Source organism: Propithecus coquereli, unplaced genomic scaffold (assembly GCF_000956105.1).
Source record: "Propithecus coquereli isolate 6110/MARCELLA unplaced genomic scaffold, Pcoq_1.0 Scaffold37, whole genome shotgun sequence".
In the NCBI taxonomy this organism is placed as follows: Eukaryota; Metazoa; Chordata; class Mammalia; order Primates; family Indriidae; genus Propithecus; species Propithecus coquereli.
This window is the reverse complement of record NW_012149396.1, coordinates 6,105,925-6,127,040: the sequence shown is the minus strand read 5'-3', so window position 1 is coordinate 6,127,040 and position 21,116 is coordinate 6,105,925. Positions and strand designations below refer to the sequence as shown.

Genomic DNA, 21,116 nt, shown 5'->3' with positions numbered 1-21,116 from the left:
CCATTCCTAACTTTCGGAACAGGAACCGCACATAAGGCTGAGATACTTGTATTTTTAAAACATTCCACACCATGATTTGCGTGCATAGCCAGGCGAAGAATCACTGAAGACGTAATGTCAGTGCAAGTCAAGTGGCATCTGGAACCAGGATGATTTTCAAAGGTAAAGTTACAAACAAGAGGAGTTGGCATGGCACGTGGAACACTGAGTTAGTGCACGGAGAAGGAACAAGGCAGAGAGCAAAGAGCAGAGTGAGGAGCCAGAAGGAAGGCTGGACTACTTGAGTACCAGGAAGGCCAGCTTGGAAATACGAGGGAAAGCAAACAGAAATGCAATCTCTATGGCCACAGCAGCAGTTCAGCAACACAATTTGATGACTGTGAATGGTGAAAATATACATTCTTTTGCCTTTGCTTATCCTTGCAAATGGCATCATTGTTGCTACTTTTTTACGTAACTTGCAACTACCATTAGTTTTGTTATTAATTGCAATTCAATGACTTTGCCTTAATCTTGCTGATAAAACATTTGAAATTTGACTTAACTTTCTTTTCTTAAAATTTAGGAAATTAGTTCATTATAAAATCAATCTCGGCTTATATTAACCTATTCATTAAATAAAATATACATGATTAAAAAGCCCAGGGAATATTTGGGGGATCCTTTTCACAAAGTAGACTACAACAAAATAAAATCAAACACAGCTCCAGATCAAAATAAAACTCTAAATACAGGTTCATAAAATTAAAACATTCCTTAGCATCTAATTGAGGCTTCTATTTTGTGGTACAATATTGTGGCTGAACTAATCAAGAGGGATATAACTATACTGTTTTTAACAATCATAACAACAGATGGGCAATTATTCAAAGAAACTCTTGCAGTAGTTCTTATCCATTTTTATTTTAATGACTTTCTTTTGAGAACTTAATGGAATCTGTGCACCCTTTTCCCAGGTCAAAAACACAAATGCACATAAATGTGGCATTTTCCATGTAACAACAGGGAGATCATGTACTCTGGCCAGTTGAAGAACCCTACCTAACATCATAGTATTTCTAATGACCACCTGTGGGGAGATATAAATTTTCTCTAATGTATTTCACACCATAGAGATAAGACATTTCCAAAGGACAGAGGTGTGGATTTTGTACTCTTTTGTACATCCACAGCACTTGTACATCCTTAAACAAAAGATCCAGTAGATATTCATATTTACAGGTGACCTGGTACTTGCTGAAATGGTGCGAAATGGGGAAAACACACCGCTTTAGAGTTGGAACACAGGTGATGTTCAAGCCCAGGTTCGGTACTTTTTAGCAGTATGATCTTAAAAAGAAATTAACCCGTTCCCTCAATTTATTGTCTGTATAAAAAATTTCAATCTGATTTTATGAATCTTTAGTGAGTGTTTGGTGGTACTGGGCAAAGCTTCAGTTTCCTCATCTGATAAATGGGAATAGTAATAGCATTTATTTGATAGGACTGAAAGATTAAGTAAGATAATACATGTAAAGTGCATAACAAAATGCCTGGCAAAGAGTTAAATGTCCAATAACCAGCTACTGTAATGTGTTTCATTATGTGCCAGGGGTTAGATAAAAATGTCTGTCTTGCAGGGTAACAAGAGGTTTGCATGTAGTTGGAATAAAAAGGGTATTTAATAAATGGGAGTCCCTTCCTCTCTCCATTTGCTATAATAGAAAGGGAACTGGGACACACATAAGTTAGTATTAATAACATGCTCCAGAGGAAGTGGGGGAGGCTGCCAATCTCCTCCCCTCCATGACTGAAGCCCTTATTCCCCCATGTCCATGGGGTATTAGTGGCTGACAAGTCTCAGTTGAGTCCCTCTGTGGGTTCTGCCCTAGGGGATGAGGAAAGCTGCTTCATCCAAGGTTACGTCCCCTTCCTGGCCACTTCCCACCCCACCCAATGACTAACTGACATGGGAATAGTAAGGTCAAGCCTGAGCCCCAGTTGAGGAACCATCTGAAGGGCCATCCCAGCTCCAGAGTTCCCCAACGTGAGCTGAGGCTTTCTACGCAACTGAAACACAATTCAGCTTCTCCCTCTAATCCTGCTTCTTTCACTGGCCTGAAGATATTGATCCCAAGAACACCCCTGCACACAAATCTGTCTCACAGGCTGCTGCCTGGGGAAATGACTTACGACACTTGCCCAAAGTCAAAGAGCTAATGAGAAATCAAAATGGAATTTACTACAGATGTGCTGGCATAATTCCACAATTATAAAATGAGTGGAAGAAACGAAATGAAAGAACGAACCACAAGACCTATAAGGTAATATTATAAATGATACCCTAAAATATTCTAATAATGTCTTGTCGATTAGAATAAAAGGATCCCTATTGAATTGAGCTGATATAAAACAAGAGAACATCTATCCCTACATGAAGAGGAAAATAGAAAGGTGACAAAAAAGGTGAATTTCCTGGGATGCCTTGTATCTCACTTCAGAAGTAGAGACTAATCGGACCAAAAGGGCCTTTAAAGTCAGAATAGCTCCTGCCTTTTATTTTATACAAGTGGATACTGCAACCCAGAGGAATACTCAGCTTACCCAAGGGCACAAGTAACAGAGTGGCCTAGTCTAGGCCTCTTATTAATCTTTCTTAGCCCTTTGGCTTTTTCTTCAATATATGATTTCAACACATGTAAACTGTAACTCCCACAAAAAATTCATCTGTGTTCAAACAGAAGAATAAACTGTATTATAAAACTAAGTATGACTTTCGAATTATGCATCAGTTCACTCAGGGTCTTTCCTGTACCAACATGGATGATTGAGATTTGACTACAATATGAGTTTTCACAGAATGAAAGAAGGTTAGAACTCACTATCTACACCTCTAACTAACTACATTAGCAATTAAAGTTCATCAAATATTGTATCTTAATGGTCTTATCTCAAAATGAGGATAATAATTACTATCTTACTCACTAGGATGCCAAAAAGAGTAAATATTTAATGGTAGCAATGCATTCTAAATGCCACATAAACAAACATGGCAATATATATATAGCAGCTTATAGCAGGTTAAAATTATAACAAGTTTACATTATACATGACTGATCAAAAAAAGCCTAAGTAAGACACAGGAACATTTGGACATCTGACTGTTTCCAACCAAGACAGCAAGATTTAAACCAATAAATCAAGACATCCCAATTCAAATAAGAAAGGTCTTGAAAATCCCTGTGGTAGGCGATTCTACTACCAAGGAAATTAAGACTTTGAGTAAAAAATAGGGTAATAAGGTGAGAGCTACATGCAAATCCATGATGACCTTTGAAATACTTTATAATTATTAAAATAAAACAGGGTAAGCATAACAAAGAAAAAAATATCAAGGACATTTTACAAGTTTAAATTGGTTCTGATAGGTACTACATCATTCATTTTGACATACTATTCCTTGCCTGCTAGAAACCTCCCAGAATCTCTGTATCTTTTGTTTCAATGAAATAATAATAATTTGCTAAGAAGCATTACTTCTTTCCTTTCCCATATCTAGTTCCTTATCCAAAATGCTCTAAGAACAAACTTGGTTCTAAAACACTTAAATATTTTAAATATTTGGGTAAATTTTATTTACTTTTCTTGGGAAAGTTGTGAAGGTACCATGCACAAGTCCCTTCCCACAGCATAGTTTGGCCCAGGGTTTCTCCTCCTGCCAGAAGTAGGTTTTGGCACCCCTTTAAATATAGTTCAGCTCCCTGTCTTTTAACAAACCAAAAGAGCAACACTACTAAGGCTCTTTGATTCTTTTCCCAATTACCAAGACCTCTTTGAAAAATCTCTATTTCTACTCTGCCATAGCTTTTAAAATTTCCCCTTTTATCCCTTTTTCCTCTTTTTCTAGTCACACTAGGGATAATTTGCAAATGAAATTGGTACAGCTAAAAGAAAAAATATACAGAAGCAAATGCATGAATACCAGGATTTTGTATAAAGAGAAATTGCAGTGAGAAAAATGATGATAACAGTACTAGTGTGGATAAGTAGGAAAATGTGGTATAAACTAATCTACCCAGCACTCAGCCAATGGCTTGGATGGAACCAATCAGCAGTTCATTAATTTACAATGTTCCCACATTAATAAACAGATACTTATACTGAACTATGGGAAACTCCAAAGGAAAAAATATTTATGTTAACTTTCCTTGCAGGAAAATATAAAATACAAAAGAATACTGCTAAGAAATTATACAAAATATGTTATGTTGAATCAGTGGTCTTCGAAATAGGTAACCTCCTACAAATGGCAGTATCTTAAGACTTTTCAAGGAACAGATAGTTTTAAAAGCAGAGGTAGTTTAAAGGAACTGATTTCTGGGTGATATATTTGCAAATGAACTCCTTCCCTAAAACTGTAAGGAGAGAAATTTTTTCTCTTCAAGGAAAATAATCAAGAATCTAAGATTTCTGACTTTTAAAGAAAAGCTTGTTCACATATTTAAAAAAAACAGATGACAACAGATATCAAATGGTTAAGGTAAATACTCTATTGAATATATTAAAAAGAGCAACAAGTTTTATTTTTAAACATCAATATTCACAATATCCTCAAAATTATATCTTTTGCAAATGTTTAAACTTACAATTAAAAAGTTTTAGCTGTCAATATAAAAATGTGCATATAATTGCACATTTCTTCATACTCATCAGGGAGAGATGGTGAGCAAAAAAGCGTGAAAGCTGCCAGACTAAATGATGTCAAAGTTTCATTAACCTCTAATATTCTAATGCCAAGATTCTAAATATGGAACTACTATACATATGTAAGTCTGGGCTGTCAGAACTGACACAGATAGGTGGGCCTAATTAGAGAGCCCTTTGCAGAGATGGTGAGATTTGAGCAGGGTTTATGAATAGAAAGTAGGGAACTTGAAGAACCTGAGAAAAGACAAACAGGCTAGAGGTGAGAGGTAGGGTCCAGCAGTGTGCAGTCCTTTGCAGGAGAGGGAAAGCAGATGGGCCCAGGTGAAGAATGGAAAGGACAAGGGTTTTCAGGTCACAAGAAGCTTGAGCTCAAGTTCAAGTTTTACCACTTTTATAAGTTATAAAATTATAGCACACGTTAGTCATTAAGCCCTTTCTAACTGGGAGCCATTGAACAGTAGCAGTTTGCATAGTGGTCAAAAGCATGAGCTCTGGAACCAACAGATTAGACTGAGACAAAAACTGCCATTTTCTAGAGATATGATCTTGGCCAGGTTAACTAAACCTCTCTGTGCCCCACTCACTACCTTTATGCGTAAAATGGAGAAACTAAAGGTATCCATATTATAGGGTTATTATAAGGATTGAGTAAATGCCTATAAAGAGCTTAAAAATAGTGTTCCAAACACTTGCTTTATTGTTGTTGATGATGGTACTATTATTACACTAATTATTACTCTCTGATTCTCAATGTCAAATTGAGATCAAGAGATTATCACTAATAAGCATTTGTTGAATTAAGAGCTAAAAAAAAAAAAAAGGTGTAAGATAAATAGCTAAGTCTATAATAAAAGCCATTAACATGGCTCCTCAGTTTTCTGGCAAAAGTATGTGACAATTGTTTACTGAAGTTCACCACTGTCATAACTAACAAAGTAACATAAATCTTTTTCCTTGTTTAAAGGACAAAACCCAAAAGAATATATTGCATTTTGTTCTACAAAGAATATCTTGTGATGTATTCAGTAGGACAACAATTGGTCCTTAAGATGGCACAATTTATTAAACATTATTTTGTGATATGGTAGGAACACTCTGACTTTACCTAAAGGAGTTCCAACACTAACATACCAAAAGACCACATTATAAAATACCCTTCCCTGTTATTAACAAGCCAAGCATAGACGCAAAGGTAGCAATATGACACAAGCTCCTTGAGCTCCGACTGTGACAGCTTGGTCAGTTAAAAACTGTTACTGGAATATTTTTTAAATTACAGAGGTAATTCATAATTCATCATCCATGCTCTTTTCAATAAATATATTCAGAAGAGAAGTTTGGTGTTCTATCCCAACCTCTACTTTTCAAACTATGTTCAGGACGAATTGCATAGTTTTTTCAGAAATTATCTTAGAAGTTTGAAATTTTAACTTGAAACTAGCTTTCATAAATTCTGGCTAAAATTTTGGTCAAAAATGACAAAGCTTAGAATTGTATTATTTTAAGAAAAGCATTTAAAATACCATGTTTAAACTTTTAAAAAGAAGTTCACATAACAATAACTAAAGGGACACATACCAATGTTTTCTAACTTCATTCAAGCATTCTAGATGACCTAAAACTCAGGATATAGTCAATATTCTGAGATTTTGTTGACAAATAATATGTATTAAGAAGCAAGAGAAACAACAGATCTGCATTAGAAATTTAAAAACTTACAAGTATGTCTGGCCAATGAGTAGTTGGATCCACCACTAGTCAAACCAAATCCCTCAGGAATTTGACTAGAGCTTCGAGGTCTGGTCAATAGTTTAGGAGGTTCAATTTCAGCACCAAATTCAGCTCCTATTACTCCAAGCAAAACAATAGCAGTAGCTTGCTTCCGTCTCTCCTCATAAGATGTGGAAATTTTTTTCATTTGTGGGACGCTTGATAAGCAACCTGAAAACCAAAACAGCAATATAAATTTTAAACATATCAATACAAAAAAAGACCTGATTAGGAAAGATTGTGCATTTAGGAAAAAAGAGTATTATAAAAAAAAAAATCACCCTCGAACAACTGATTATTCACATGCAAAAGAATGAATCTGAACACCTACATCTCGCCATACAAAAAAAAAAAAAAATCAACTCAAAATGGATCACAGTCCTACACTGAAGAGCTAAAACTAAAGAATGCTCAGAGGACAACACAGATAAGTATCTTCATGACTTTGGGTCACACGATTTCTTAGATACCAAAAAGCATAATTTTGAAAAAATTTAAATAGGACTTCGTCAATTTTAAAAACATTTGTGCTTGAAAATACAGATTCAAGAAAGCATAAAGACAGCCCACAGACTCAGAAAATGTTACCAAATCAGGTATCTAACAAAGATTGTATCCAGATTCCGGCCTAAAGCTATCCTCCTGCCTCAACCTCCCGAGTAATTGGGATTCCAGGTGCACGCCACGATACCATGCTTTGAACACCTAAAGAACTCTTACCACTCAATGATAACAACAATTTGAATAGATATTTCTCCAAAGATGTATAAATGGCCAAAATACACATGAAAAGATGTCAAACATCATTAGTCATTAGGAAAATGCAAATCGACACTACAATGAGATACCACTTCACATCCACCAGAATGGTTGCAATAAAAAAGACAGGCCACGACAAGTGTTGCTGAGGATGTATACTGCTGGTGGGAAAAACTGAAATGACAGAACTACTTTGGAAAATAGTTTGGCAGTTCATTAAAATGTTAAACATAGAGTTACTTTGTGGCCCAGCAATATGTAGATACTCCTAGGTATCTATTTACCCAAGAGAAATGAAACAAATGTATATACAAAGACTTGTATATGAATGTTCACAGTAGCATGATTCAAAATAGCTTTGGAAACTACTTAGAAGTCCATCAACTGATGAATGGATAGACAAAATGTGGTATACCTATACAACAGAATATTAGTCAGCAATAAAAAGGAATGAAGTACTGATATATGCCACTACATGCATGACCTTCAAAACATTATGCTAAGGAAAAGAAGCCAGTCACAATGGACCATATATTGTATGATTTCATTTATATGGAATGTTCAGAATAGGCAAATCCATAGAGACAGAAAGCAGATTAGTGGCTGGCTGGGGTGGTGATGAAATGGTTAATGATGTCTAATTAGTACTAGTTTTGGAAGGCAATGAAAATGTTTTAAAATTAAAGTGATACCTGTACAAATCCAAATATACTAAGAATCATTAAATTTTACATTTCAAAAAACGGTATGGAATATAAATCATATCCCAATAAATCTGTTTTTGAAAACAATTGCTCATTAACCAATTTATTAATTTGCTCAATAACAAATATTTATTGAGCATCGACTTTGGGCCAGGCAATTACAAACATGAAAATAAATAGCCCGGGTTCTCAAGAATCTCACAAGTGCATTAAAAAAGGAGAGCCTCTTCTTAAAGAAGGGCATGCTGGATATAGGATTCAAAGGATAAGAAGGAATTTGCCAGGCAATAAGAGGGGTGGAAAACAAGTAGAGGAAAAGGATGATTATTTTGTCTAGATGGTCAAGAATGCAAAAAAGCAACCAGATATTTGAAGAAATATTTGTAACCTGAACAAACTCAGCATAATTTCATATTCAGAAGAAATATCAGTGTGGCACTGAAAAATAATGAAAAACAATTTTATATCTGTATTAGAGTATTGATAAATAGAAAATAAGAAGGAATTAACATTCCTAATACATAACACAGCTTCTTAAAATTTCCTTTCTCAATCTTTCTCTCACTATGGTAAACTACGCTTCAATCACCCCCTAGAATTCTAAAACTTGGTCCTTTCCTTACTCCCACCCCCTTTTCAGTTCTACTTCATTCTAAAAGTAGTCTACCCTTTATTTTTTGTTTGATATTTACTATGCAATATTATAAGCATCCATAGAATTACCTATAAGATAAAGAATATTTTGACACACATGTACACAACTAACCAACTTTATAAAATCTTGATCTTTTTCCATAAGTATTTCAGAGTTTTAAACAGTAATTAACTAATGTAGATGTAACTAAAGCCCACTGTGGATTGTGTCTTAATCTCACTGTCCCACCTTCCTGCCCTCAAGGTCACCACAATTCTGATGTTATCAAATTTTATATCTATTATATAATCATTTCAGTGTTACCTGAAATAGTAAAATATTTCCTGGCCTTGAACTATGCTTGCATATGCGGAGTAAACCCTGGATGAAAGGATGCATGAATGGATGGAGACAGACATGTAGGCAGACAGATAATCTAAACAGACCAATAGATAGGCCCTGAACTAAATTTGCTAATAGGGGCTTTTGACATCTATGTCCATAAGTGAGATCTGGTCTATGATTTTCTTTCCATATACTAAACTTGTTGGGTCTTAATATCAACGTAATACAAGCCTCAAAGGATGGGTTAAGTAACTTTCCCTTTCCCGCTCCCTGTGTCCCCCACCCTCACATTCTCTGAAAACAGTTGAAGGATTTTTGAAATTTGATAAAATACTCCTTTAAAACTATCAGAGTCTTCATCTCAGGACACTCTCCACCTAGAGCCCAAGGATGGGGAGTGGTAGCGGAAGTAGGATAGAGGAAGGAATATTTATTACGACTTCACTCTCTTTAATAGTTCCTTACTTAGTTTGGCCTTCTTCTTCTTGAGTCATTTATGGCGGCTTAAGTTTTGAAACAATTATCTATTCCGTTTAAATTTTCAAATTTATTGGTATGAAGTTATTTACAGTATTCTCTAGGATTACAAAATCTCAATTGTATCAGCTGCTATGGATTCTTTAAACATTGTGTATCTGTGCCTTCTCAAACATTTTTCACGCCTTTTTAAAAGTTGTGCTAGAAATATATATTTTATTATTTTTTAAAATACATTGGTTTTGATCTTATTGTTTCATTGTTTTCTATTTCAGTAATGTCTGTTCTTATTTTTATTAACTCTCCTTTCTTCTATTTTGTTTAGGTTCCCTCTCTTCTTTTTCTTTGTTTTGTCTCTAGGTTCTTAGTTTGAACAGAACCCATCATTTTCACTATTTCCTATTATGGTTAACCTTACTAGTCACCTATTTAATACGCATTTTCCTCCTCTCCTTTAATAACACAACCTCGATTTTATTCTGAGCAGCAATGTACGCAGATCCTTTCAATGCCCTTTCAGGAACTGAAGAAGCCAAAGCCTAGCTCCTGGCTTTAAACTTTATTCATGGTGTATTTTAAGTCCTCTTTCGCTTACAGGAGCCAAAAGCCTGCTTCTGGAAAGCAGCTAATGGTTTCAGCCCAGCATTTCCATTTCATTACTGGTCCACAGAGATATCTTTTTTGAGCCTAGTTATTCTCTTTGGTTTTCTATTTGTCTATTTTATCCATCATAGCTATATATTTGGCACAGAGGGATTAAAAAAGTGAACTCCCGGAGCCATCTTGATCGGAGGTCAGCTTTCTGCTCTTTCTAATATTAATCCATCCAGCTTTCTGGCCACTTTCTGTTCTTTTCTGGATACATTGATTGAATCAATTCAACAAAGGGCACTCAGAGCTCAGTATGCCAACCAAGATATTAGCAGCAAGGCCCCCTGAATACTTTTTGGTATTTTGTTTTATTTTGTCTCTCTATATTTTTGCTTTGTCATTCTATATTACTGGAGGTAAGGAAAACTAAAGGAGTACCAAACCATGAGAGGTTTCATGTGGCAAGCTGAAGACTTCTAACCTTTGGTTAATAGAAAGCCATGGAACAATTTTGTATAAGGTGGTGGTGTTAAGAGTCATTCCTTGTTGGAAAGATTGTGGTGATAGCAGGGCAGAGGTGGACTGTGAGGTCAAAGAACACTGGTGTCAAGGAGAACCAAAAGGAGACTCATACAATGATCAGGTGGAAAAGAGTAAGTACCAGCGATGGAAGCAGTTTGTTCAATCTGTCAGTTACTCAGTTATTCAACATATAAGAATTGCTGGTCTAGTGTATGCCTGACATGCTAGATAAGAATTAGTAGAGATGAGGAATGCAAAGTCCTGTCCTCACTGAACTTAAGGACTACTAAACAGGCACTGGAATGTGTAGGTTACAGAATGAGAACTTTCTAGACTGAGAGAATGGTATGTTTTTTAACAGAGCAGTCACCTCTCCTCCCATAGATATGGAAGCGTAAAATTGAGAGGGGAATATGTAACAGAGGGAATGGCCTGAAAAAAAGTGCAAAAATACTTTCTGTTTCTTTAAAACATCCTCCACTCCTCTTTGAGAACTAAAACCTGCACCCCTGCCTCAGGCAGTGGTTGGGAAGAGCAGGGAGAAGGCCTTTTTTCTTATCCCAGGCCAGCACCAGCCCCCCAGTTGGGCCCAGGTGGGGCTTTATCTTTGGCAGAGTTGGGAGGATTAGAATAGTTAACTACAATAGCCTAGAACTGAGAACAACACTCCCTTTGAAAGCTCTGTATTTCTGCTTGTGGGCAGGAAATTTGGATTTTGAGACAAGAAGGTCTCCATTTTCCTCTTTTGCCGGCAAAGTAATAAACTTCTCTTTCCTTCTCAAACTACTTGTTCTTGCTCTTCTTATGTGGCCTTGAAGACAAGTGCCGAGATTTCAGTAACATGTTTAAGAAACAAAAGCATAAAGGACCTTGTTAATTTCTATTTCAAGAATAAGGTAAGTTGGCTAGAACTCTATGACCCAAGAGGAGAACTGTGAAAAATGAGACAGGAGAGGCAGGCAAGGGCCAAGCCACACATGGCTCTATAGGTCATGCTCCCATTTCAATTTTTATGCCATTAACAAAGATACTTAAGACAGGTTTTAAACTACAGAGTGACTTAATTAGATTTAGGATTTCAGAAAACTACTCTGGGCATGGTATGAAGACTGTTGGAGGAGGGTGATCAATTAGGAGGGTATTATAGAAATCCAGGTGAGACATTAAGGTTGATTTGGTTTTGTAATGTTAAACAGGAGATGCAGAGAAGTAGAGCACTTCAAGACAGAGGGTGAGGTCCACGTAGTTGATGGAAACACTGCAGAAAGATTTCAGATGTTATGCCCTGAGTTCTTTTAAAAATCCTAATTGAAACAAAAACAAAACAAAAAAGTCCTGACAAGAGAAGTAGATATGGCCTTTCCAGAAGCTGAATTAAAAAAACTCCTGGAGCACATGACTTTTTAGAATAGAGTTTAAATTCCATTGTTAGCTATGCTGAAAAGACACAATAAATCTAGATGTGGGCAAGAAGACCTAGTTGAGTCTAAGAAATGGAAATGATGAGATATTATAAAGAATCCAATAATCGAAAAAGAATAATTGACTGAGAAAGTAGCATTAAAATACTAAAGGGAAAAAGGAGGATTGGTTATCTAGAAAACTAAGATGGTAACATCAAAGAATCGTTACTGCTTACTTGGATTCCAACAAAAGTTTGGTGAGTATAAAAAAGATTTGTTGCTGTTGTTATGGTTTGTTAGCTTCTACACATCATATTTTAATTTTTTTAAAGTTAGTTCTAGAAATTTACCATTAGTTTTTGAGTCTAGAGACACAATCTAAAATGAGTCCACGGAAAATAGATTCGTTCTGAAAAATATTCTAATTCTTTCATGAAAAATTTTAGTTATTACCCATTTTCCTAATTTAATTTTGTATAATATATTTCAAATCACATGCAGGTTGCTTTATAACGATGCTCCTCCAATATTACAAAATTATTTCATAACTTCCAAAGTCATGATAAATCATATTTAATGAATTACATTTCTTATAAAAACCCTAAATTTAAATGTTTAAAACTATTTAATTAAGAAACATCTTCTAATCTGATAGTCATACTATGTATTTTTCTCTCTTCACAGAAATTTTCTAGTTTTTTAAAGACAGAGGGAAATGTTATTAGTAAAATGTATTGGCAGGTACATACTATTACAGATTCAAAATATGACACTGGTCTGTGATAGCTATGGTAACTAAAGGGGGAAAAACACCTAAAAGCGTAAGCATACTAAGAAGAAAAAAATCAATAATCATTGCCTCTGTGTTTAGAAGGACTCTAATTCTAGACAAAGTGATATTTAACAGTTTGATAATCTATATCTTAGTACATGCATTTAAAACCAACTTCTTTATGTATAAGAACAGACACAAGGAGTAAGAGCTCTGTGCAACTGCATCTAGATTCACGTACTACGTATTTTACTCTTTGCATAGTATTTTTGAAACAGGAAGCAAACCAAGCTCCCCTCCCCCCATGTCTCAGCAAGAGCATGCTCCATAACAATAGTTCAAAGGAAAGCTCTATTCTGCAGTTGCACTGATTGTTCTGTCAGCTGACCTCTGCAGAAGGGAATTGCTAACCACTGCCTTGCTCCTTAGCTGACAAATGAATGATCGCAGCTCCATCTATTTTCACTATGGCTGCCTCTAGCCCAGGTGCTCAGACAGAGAGCCCGGTGTGACATCTTAGATCAAGATGAATTGGCACAAACTCCTGATCCAAGATTGTTTTATACCATTTAATTTAGTTTCTTCCCCTGCTTGGATGAGCACAGCTCTGGTTATGGATTTCTATTCTAATGTACTGAAGCAGGCCCTGAAAGAAGCCAATGAAGCAGCTGCTGGAGCAAGGGACTGCAGGGATACTGATCAATAGGCAAGGCATTGACCCCAGCCGTTCAGCCTCTGCAACGGCCACTGCTTGAAGGGGGAAGGGCCACAGAAGCACACATGAGCTGCTTCTAGTAGGAAATTAAACAACAGGACATTTGGAGCGCTCCGCCTCCATCCCTGGTCCCCCACCTTCCCTATGTTCCTTTTGTTTAATTGCCTCAATTTTGTCTTAACTCCCGCTCACCGGGAAGGAATTAAGACTTTAGGGAAGTTTTAATAATGTACTTTCCAGCAGCCATTTGTAAAATTTATCCCTAAGCTAACAGAAGAATCTTAACAGGTGCCCTCTGCTAAGTGGCCAAAATATGAAATCTTAATTAGCTGTCAAGTACATCACTTGGTGTAATTTAAAGTTTGGCATGTGCATAGGCTCATAAGAACACGGTCCAACTGGCTATTAACACCACTGATGCTGAAATTCTACATTATGTAATTTTTAGCAGTATTTGAATCTGAAAAGATGGTAGCTCTTTGTTAAGAAGAAAAAAAGAAAGAGGAGCCCCCTAAAAGAGACACTGACTGATTAGTGATTGTATAAGGTACAGAGGCCCATCCCTATTACTGTTCTAAAAAAATAACACAGCAATTTCTCATTCTTTAATTTTTCAAATTTAGAAACATCTTTAAATTATTGGTTTTGCCTGTATTTTTTGTTAAATAATAGAAGTATGTAATTAGCTACAATGTTTTCCTGTAAATAAACTGACACTCAAACAGGAGATTTTGAGATATTAAAAATAAAATAATTCTGTAAAAGTAAACCTTTCTACAGTTTCATTTGTCTCATGAAAATTTGGCGTTTTTTCACAGAGACATGCCTCCATTTAATCATGCTAAGGGGTGACATGGAGATCCATTTTCTTGACAGGACGGTTGATCACCCTATCACAGTAAGAAAATTAATACCTTCAACTGGCCCTGTGTGGAAAACAGCAACTACATGGGATGGTAAAGGACATGAATGTCCTACATTTCAAGTTGCAAATAAAATACACATTCTGTGTGAAAATGTTTCCTTGTTACGTTAATTGGGTTACTTCTAACAAAATACGAAGCTTTAATTTTATTGAAACAACCATTTACTTCATAGAGTGTTCCTCAAAAGTACATAATTGTCTTTAGATTTAGGATAATTGACTCTAGATTTACACAAACAGGAGTAAACACTTTACTTACAGCTTAACTAGAATACAGGTAAAATATTTGAGAAGTTTAAGCTATTTAAAGGGCTATGAGATATTGATTACTTCATTTAAAAAGCAGTCAGAGAGTGCAACCAAGAGGTCAAGATAAATTTAACAGTTTGAAGCACTTTACTAAATAACTCTAAAGATCATGTTAATTGGCTTTGTGCAGTTCTAGGGTAAAATTAATTTTATCCTAGCTTACAATAAAAGGATTAAAAGACATATTAAGTTCTTCAGTTCTAACTGGAATAGGAATCAATGGATTTGAATTAAGGCTAAAGGCGGTTTTATGAGAGATGGACTACCAGAAGATACTTTATATGTGCTATTAGCCATATATTGATGGAGCTCTATCATCGTATTAGGTATTAAAACCTTGGATAAGTTGATACCACTCTGAAAATACACTTTAGGAACTACGTGGTTTGACCTGGAAAAACTATTTCCAAAAATTTAATTCTTTGTTTAGAATTGAGTATTAGAATACTTTTTATAATTAACTTGTATATGTTATAATAAGTAAATTTCTAGTAAAAATGAATGAAATAACGTGGTTGAATTAAATCAGAATTCCCTTTAAGATTATAACTATATTTAAAACAGAAACCATATCATAAATATATCATTAGGATTTTATTTACCCAAGACATTATATTAAGATTTGTGTTAGCATACAATTTTATGCTAGAAATTTCTGGTACAAGATAGAATCCAAATAACACTCATGATGATATGAATATTTTCTGAATTTGATATCAATTTCAATATGCCCTAAAACATCACTTTGGAAATTCAGAAATGTCTATTTGTTTGCGATAAATAAAAATAACATATTATATGTGGTTCTTTACTCTTTTAGTATTTAATAACATATTTTAGAATATGTATAGAGACATAGATTGTTTTTCATATGTACTGCCTGGCAAAGTGAAAAATATATTTTGTATTTAATAAGACACATGTTTTATATATTAATAGATAACCATGACTTTGTAATACTTTACATAAATGATAGGAAAAACAGTGAGTTGCAAGATGTCACAGCAGAATACTAAAGGGCAGCATGTAGAGACTATTTTTAGAAATTTGGATTAAGCTAGAATATACTTTATATTATGGTTCTTTAGAGCCTTTTTTTGCAATAAAGTGTATTTGCCAATATCAGGTTTTGATTAATAAACAAGAGTAAACTTAGAGAAGTGAATTGTTATTACTGACAATCTTGAGGATGAGAATTTTCTGAATTAAGACACATGTACAATGTCTGCATACATTAGATAGTCTTAGCATATTATTCAAAGCTCTACAAATGTTAATAAAGTTACAAAAAAATTTATATTTTCAGACCAGCAAAATATTCTTCTAAAATTTTTGTTTTTATCTATTTCTCTTTTCTCAGCCCCGAGGATATTTTAAATGTGATGTGGCATTATCAGCAGATATTATGAAAAGTATATATAAAATTGTATGCTGTACTAAGTTAAACATGAATTTATAATAACAAATGACAGTGAAATTTCTCCATTGAAAATATATTTTAAACTAGATCTTCAAAAGGGAGTTAAACTCAAATTGTTTTTAGATGTACTTTCATCAAAATAACTTAACATATTCCTATGACTGAATGCTGTCTAAATTGATATATCTGGTTGCCTAAATATTAATAATTTATTTCTAAGATATGCCTTTTCAATAATCACTATATGCTGCTAATGAAATGTTAACTCTGTATATACAGATACATAAATACATTACACATACATAATTAAACACACATACCTAAGTATGTAACGTTCTTAGCCAAGAACATTATACTTAATGTACCAAGACATTATACCTAAATGAACTGGAACTATATTTTTGAGATTTTAAAATATGTTGTCATGTTCTAGAATCATGAGAAAATTGTCGGCCCTCAGTGGGGTTTTCACAGTGTAAATAAATAGTTTCCACACACGTTTGGCCCAAACATTTCCCATATGTACTTGCTATTCCTTAGCGTTAAGACTGATAAAAAAAAAAAAAAAAATGCCATAAAAATGTCAAATTTTACCAGCTATGTAACCATAATCTTTCAAATAAGATTGTTAATAGGGGAAAAAAGTCTTAAAAATTAGCAAAAATATTTTAATATTAATTCATTTTTAAAAGAATTTGGTTTCAAAAGAGTTTAAAATCCTATAGCATTCTATTAATTAAATTTCAGTTATTCAATGTTCCCCAAGTCTTTGAAGTCAAATACTTTAAAGATGAATTTGTTAAATGGGGACACAGAAAGGCACAGATTGTGACGTAGACAGTGTGTGAGAAAGGACCAAAGACCTCGCTGACCTGGTGCTGAATCCGGATTTCGCAGGCTCCTGTGGATCTATGTCATTGCATGTGTATGTCATTAAGTTCCTTTTTCTAAACTAAGTGCTTTTATGTGAATAGTACAAATTATTTGCATTTATTGGTATAACTTAGAGTGCTGCAATTTTTACAAAATATGCCAAACAAATTTTGATGATATGAAAAATAAAAATTATAGGTGGTTATTTGGCCAATATGTACATTTTTACCTGTGTGCCTAAAGTAAATCAAGTATGCAAGTTTTCTGCATCTTTCCCTCTACCTCCTAAGACAAAAAGATGAGCTGATTGAAAATGACTGTCATGGAATACCAACATCATTTATATTTTCAAACTTTCACATTATTTCCAAAGCCAGTATGCGTGAGGAATGTTAGCAGCATAGGAGTGTCCCCCACTGCATTAAACACATATTTTAGTTGCTTTGTGATACATCTGCCAGTGTTTTCCTCCAATCTCCTGACAGAGCATATGGAATTTGCTCTCCAAATCCGTAAGACTTTTACTGTTGTTGTTGCTGCTGCACTATTTCCTCCTTCACTTGAAAACTGAAGTAAACAAACAGGCTATTAATTTGTATGCATGCACGATAGCCCCCTGCTGGAACACAATAGGTTCTGCAAATGCATATTTCTTTCTGCTGCTGCTGATTAAGCCATTTTGAAATAATGCCTCTTGCACATACATATACATTACGTGTCTGTGTGCATTTGACAAAACACAAAGCCACTTCCCACGAAATCACATGAATGCAAAATATATGACCCTCTAAAATGATTTTCTTTTTCAAAGAAAAAAATTAATATTATTGCTACCCTGGAGGTGTGTCAATTATTTTGATAATTAGACATCTTAAGCTTTCAGAACGTACGTGTTTTTCGAGTAATTGATATAACAATTTCTTATTCTTCATACAGTCACTATTCTATACCTGTTTCTCCATGATCTGTATTATCTTATTTTTCCTTCTATTCTCTACCTGGACATCAAAAAGTCAATTTTTTCCTTTATTTTTAGTACAAACATTCTCAGCTTCAGAGAAAATTGAGATTTTTAACAATCTCAAATACCTAAGACATTTATGTAATCAGGTGTCTTGTAGATAATAATTATCTCCAAAATTTCAATTCTTGGTTCAATTTACCTTTCTAAGGTGAATCTGAGACATGTGCCAAGTTTTAAAAACTGTCCAAATTGTAATGAAGAAGACCATCATTAGCTTTTTCATGAGGAAAGGAATATTTCAGAAACACAGCAATTAGTGGCTTGTAAAGTTATATAAATCTTAAAACAGCAAATCATTCTCATAGATAATATTTTCTTATATAGTTCTTGTTTAGAAAAAAACTACTGAATGAGATTTACTTATAAAAATACTGGAGTAGACATGATGTGTTTACGTAAAAGATCAAATAGAACACAAGAGACTTAACATTTGGTGGACTGTTAGAATACGTTCTATGAAGATTTTATAGCTGTACATTACAGCACAGTGAGAAATAAATTATTAGACCTGAGGTCATTTTTATTCATAAAATGACAAATCATTTATTGGATTTACTTAACAATATTTTCACCTAAGTAATTATCTCTATCAACTCAATGATATAAAACTGAGATTAAAAAGGATAACTGCCTTGTTCTACCTCTGAGGAGTTAACAAGTATATCTGTTCATTTATAAGGAGTATTTGTAGTACTCATTTGTCTGAATTACATTTGGTCACAATAACGAAACAATGAAATGTGACTAAAAATTACTATTTTTTAAAGGTTTGTTCAGAGTAAATTAGAACTTCAAAGGGATTTCTACTTTTTATTTTTGTCAGCACATTACTTTATGATGCTGTGTCTGATTCTGAAAAATGATCACTTTATTTTACGAGTTACTTTTTCTTCTGCTTTCCTCACTGTAAGTGTGGTGTTAAGCAGAAATAATGGCGCACAGTTAGGGGCAACTTATCTTGGAAGTTAATGGCCACACCTTTGTGGTAATAGCAGATATGGGAAAGAACTGTAGTAGTTAAGTCCAAAGAAAGGTTTTATAGTAAAGACATTAATTACCCAGTCCACAAATAGCAGAGATACATGAGCCTTTATCTTCTTATTTTATTTAAGCATCTTGTGAGTTATTCAGACCTGCCAAATATTAACATGTTGAACGATTCCCAAGAACCAAATCAGTAAAGAAATTTAAAGGAGAAATAAAAAGGTCAAAGACAACTTTGAGTTTTAATTCACTAATCACATTACTAGATGATCAAGAAAGCAAACCTTTGCAAAAGAAAAAGGCAAATACGCAGAAATAAACTAAGCATTTATGCTAAAAGTTTAAAAGCTACTGACAAAGTGAACCGGAGCCTCAAACTGTTAAGTATGCACTCACATCATTAGCTCACAATCTAAAAACAAAAAAATTGCCCAGGGACAACCAAAGGAATATTATGTTGGTAAGTGGTTGATGTCCATTTTTCCAGAGATTTCTAAGTGGCTTCAGAGGGCTTAAAGAAATAGAAAGTTTGAATTGCTGTTGGATATAAACACATAATTTTCATTTCTGATCTTGTTACATGTTTGGGTTTTCACCATTTTTAAGCAACATGTAAAGAAATGAATTACGTGCCTATAAATTATTATAGATGAACTTTAAATTATTTTACATTTCCTCATTTTATGATGGAGTGTATCAAATTAAGGTTAATTACTTGGGATATTTAGAAGACCTTTTTTTCTGTAGACATTTCTTTTACTATATGTCTTTTCAAATAAGCACATATAGATATTAAAATTTACTAACATTCTCTTTCTTGTAATTATTTTGTAGCATTTCCTATTAATTAGTTAATTCCATTTAGAATTTGGATCTCAGTTGCCTATCCTGCAATAGCAAACTAAAACGGCCTTTTGGGCCTAAAATTTTTGCACAGTTCTTCCAATGTTTCAGTTGATAAAATATGCCTAGAGATGGCGGATGTCTAACTCATTGATCTGTTAGGACTATGGATTTGGAAAAGCTACCACTCCTGAAATAAACACTAAGAAAAAAATTTAATAACCTATACATGTATGTAGTCAGATACTCAGCTTTGTAAGATGCCATGATATTTTAAAAGACTAGTTTTAAAACAATCTCTTTCTGCTCCATGATAAAACATAATCATTTCCTCAAAATTCTCCCTGACTAGCTCAAACTAGGAGTTTTGAACAAATAGCTTTCTAATCTTCTCTTATCTTTTATTAAGACAGATATTCCCACATGTAAAAACCTACAAACACACATGTACTGATGTTGGATAAATACACACACCCAGAATGACTCTTATTGTACTTAACTGCTCTAAGACTTTTTGGGAGGGAAAAAAAAGGAGCATAAAATCAAGAGAAGATAAAATTTACCGAGAACTACCACCACCACTGCCACAGAACCACCGGTGTAACAGCATAAATCGCCATGTAAGGGTTAAACACAGGCAGATAAAAACAATCCAAATAAAGAGTTTTAACGTGTGCTTACAATTTCTCTCAAACAGAACTTCTCTTATTGGCCAAAGAGAAAAATAATTTCTCTAATACTTTATCCGATGTTTTTGATTTCTACAAAATACTCAAATAATAAGAAATAGTATTTACTTATAAAAAAATCTCTCAGCATATGTTAAAGATAAAAGGATTCCCCATTTAAGAACACCAACATGAAAAACTAAAGTCCATCTTCTGGATAATCTAGAAAATATTAAGTCTATACAAATTTCATCTGCTTACCCAAGGTGCTTTATATACCTAATAATATTGTATTTATTACAGTGATATAATTGTATGCCTACTACCATCACTTTCCAAATTCTTTTACAAACACAGAAGTACCATTAAGATTTTAAAAGGGAAAAAAAAAAAAACAAATGCTAAACTAAGTGGAGTGCACAAAACATCTCCTAGGTCCAAGATAAGATGACTGCTTTTGGTGAATTTCAGAATTTTACAGGAAAAAGGAGATCACAGAATTGTTCTTCTAACCAAACTGATCCCTATATTTTATAGATAAGGAAAGTTAAATGGGTTAAGTATTCAAGTGACAAGGTGAAAGGCCACAAAGAGAGTGGACACTCATGGCAATATCATTTCAGATCGATCTCTAGAATCTTTACTGGCCTATATTTCAGTGTTTGTTGCACAGAAACTCGTTAGTATTTGAC

The 21,116-nt window shown here is 34.1% G+C and overlaps 1 protein-coding gene across 1 annotated transcript in view; it reads right to left on the bottom strand.

Annotated features, from left to right (window-relative positions):
- WDR7 (WD repeat domain 7) overlaps nucleotides 1-21,116 on the bottom strand; it is a 312,258-nt gene that overhangs the window by 120,906 nt on the left and 170,236 nt on the right. Inside the window, exon 20 of the mRNA XM_012651797.1 lies at nucleotides 6,406-6,627. Coding sequence (XP_012507251.1) covers nucleotides 6,406-6,627 — 222 coding nt within the window. The remainder of the gene's footprint in view (nucleotides 1-6,405; nucleotides 6,628-21,116) is intronic.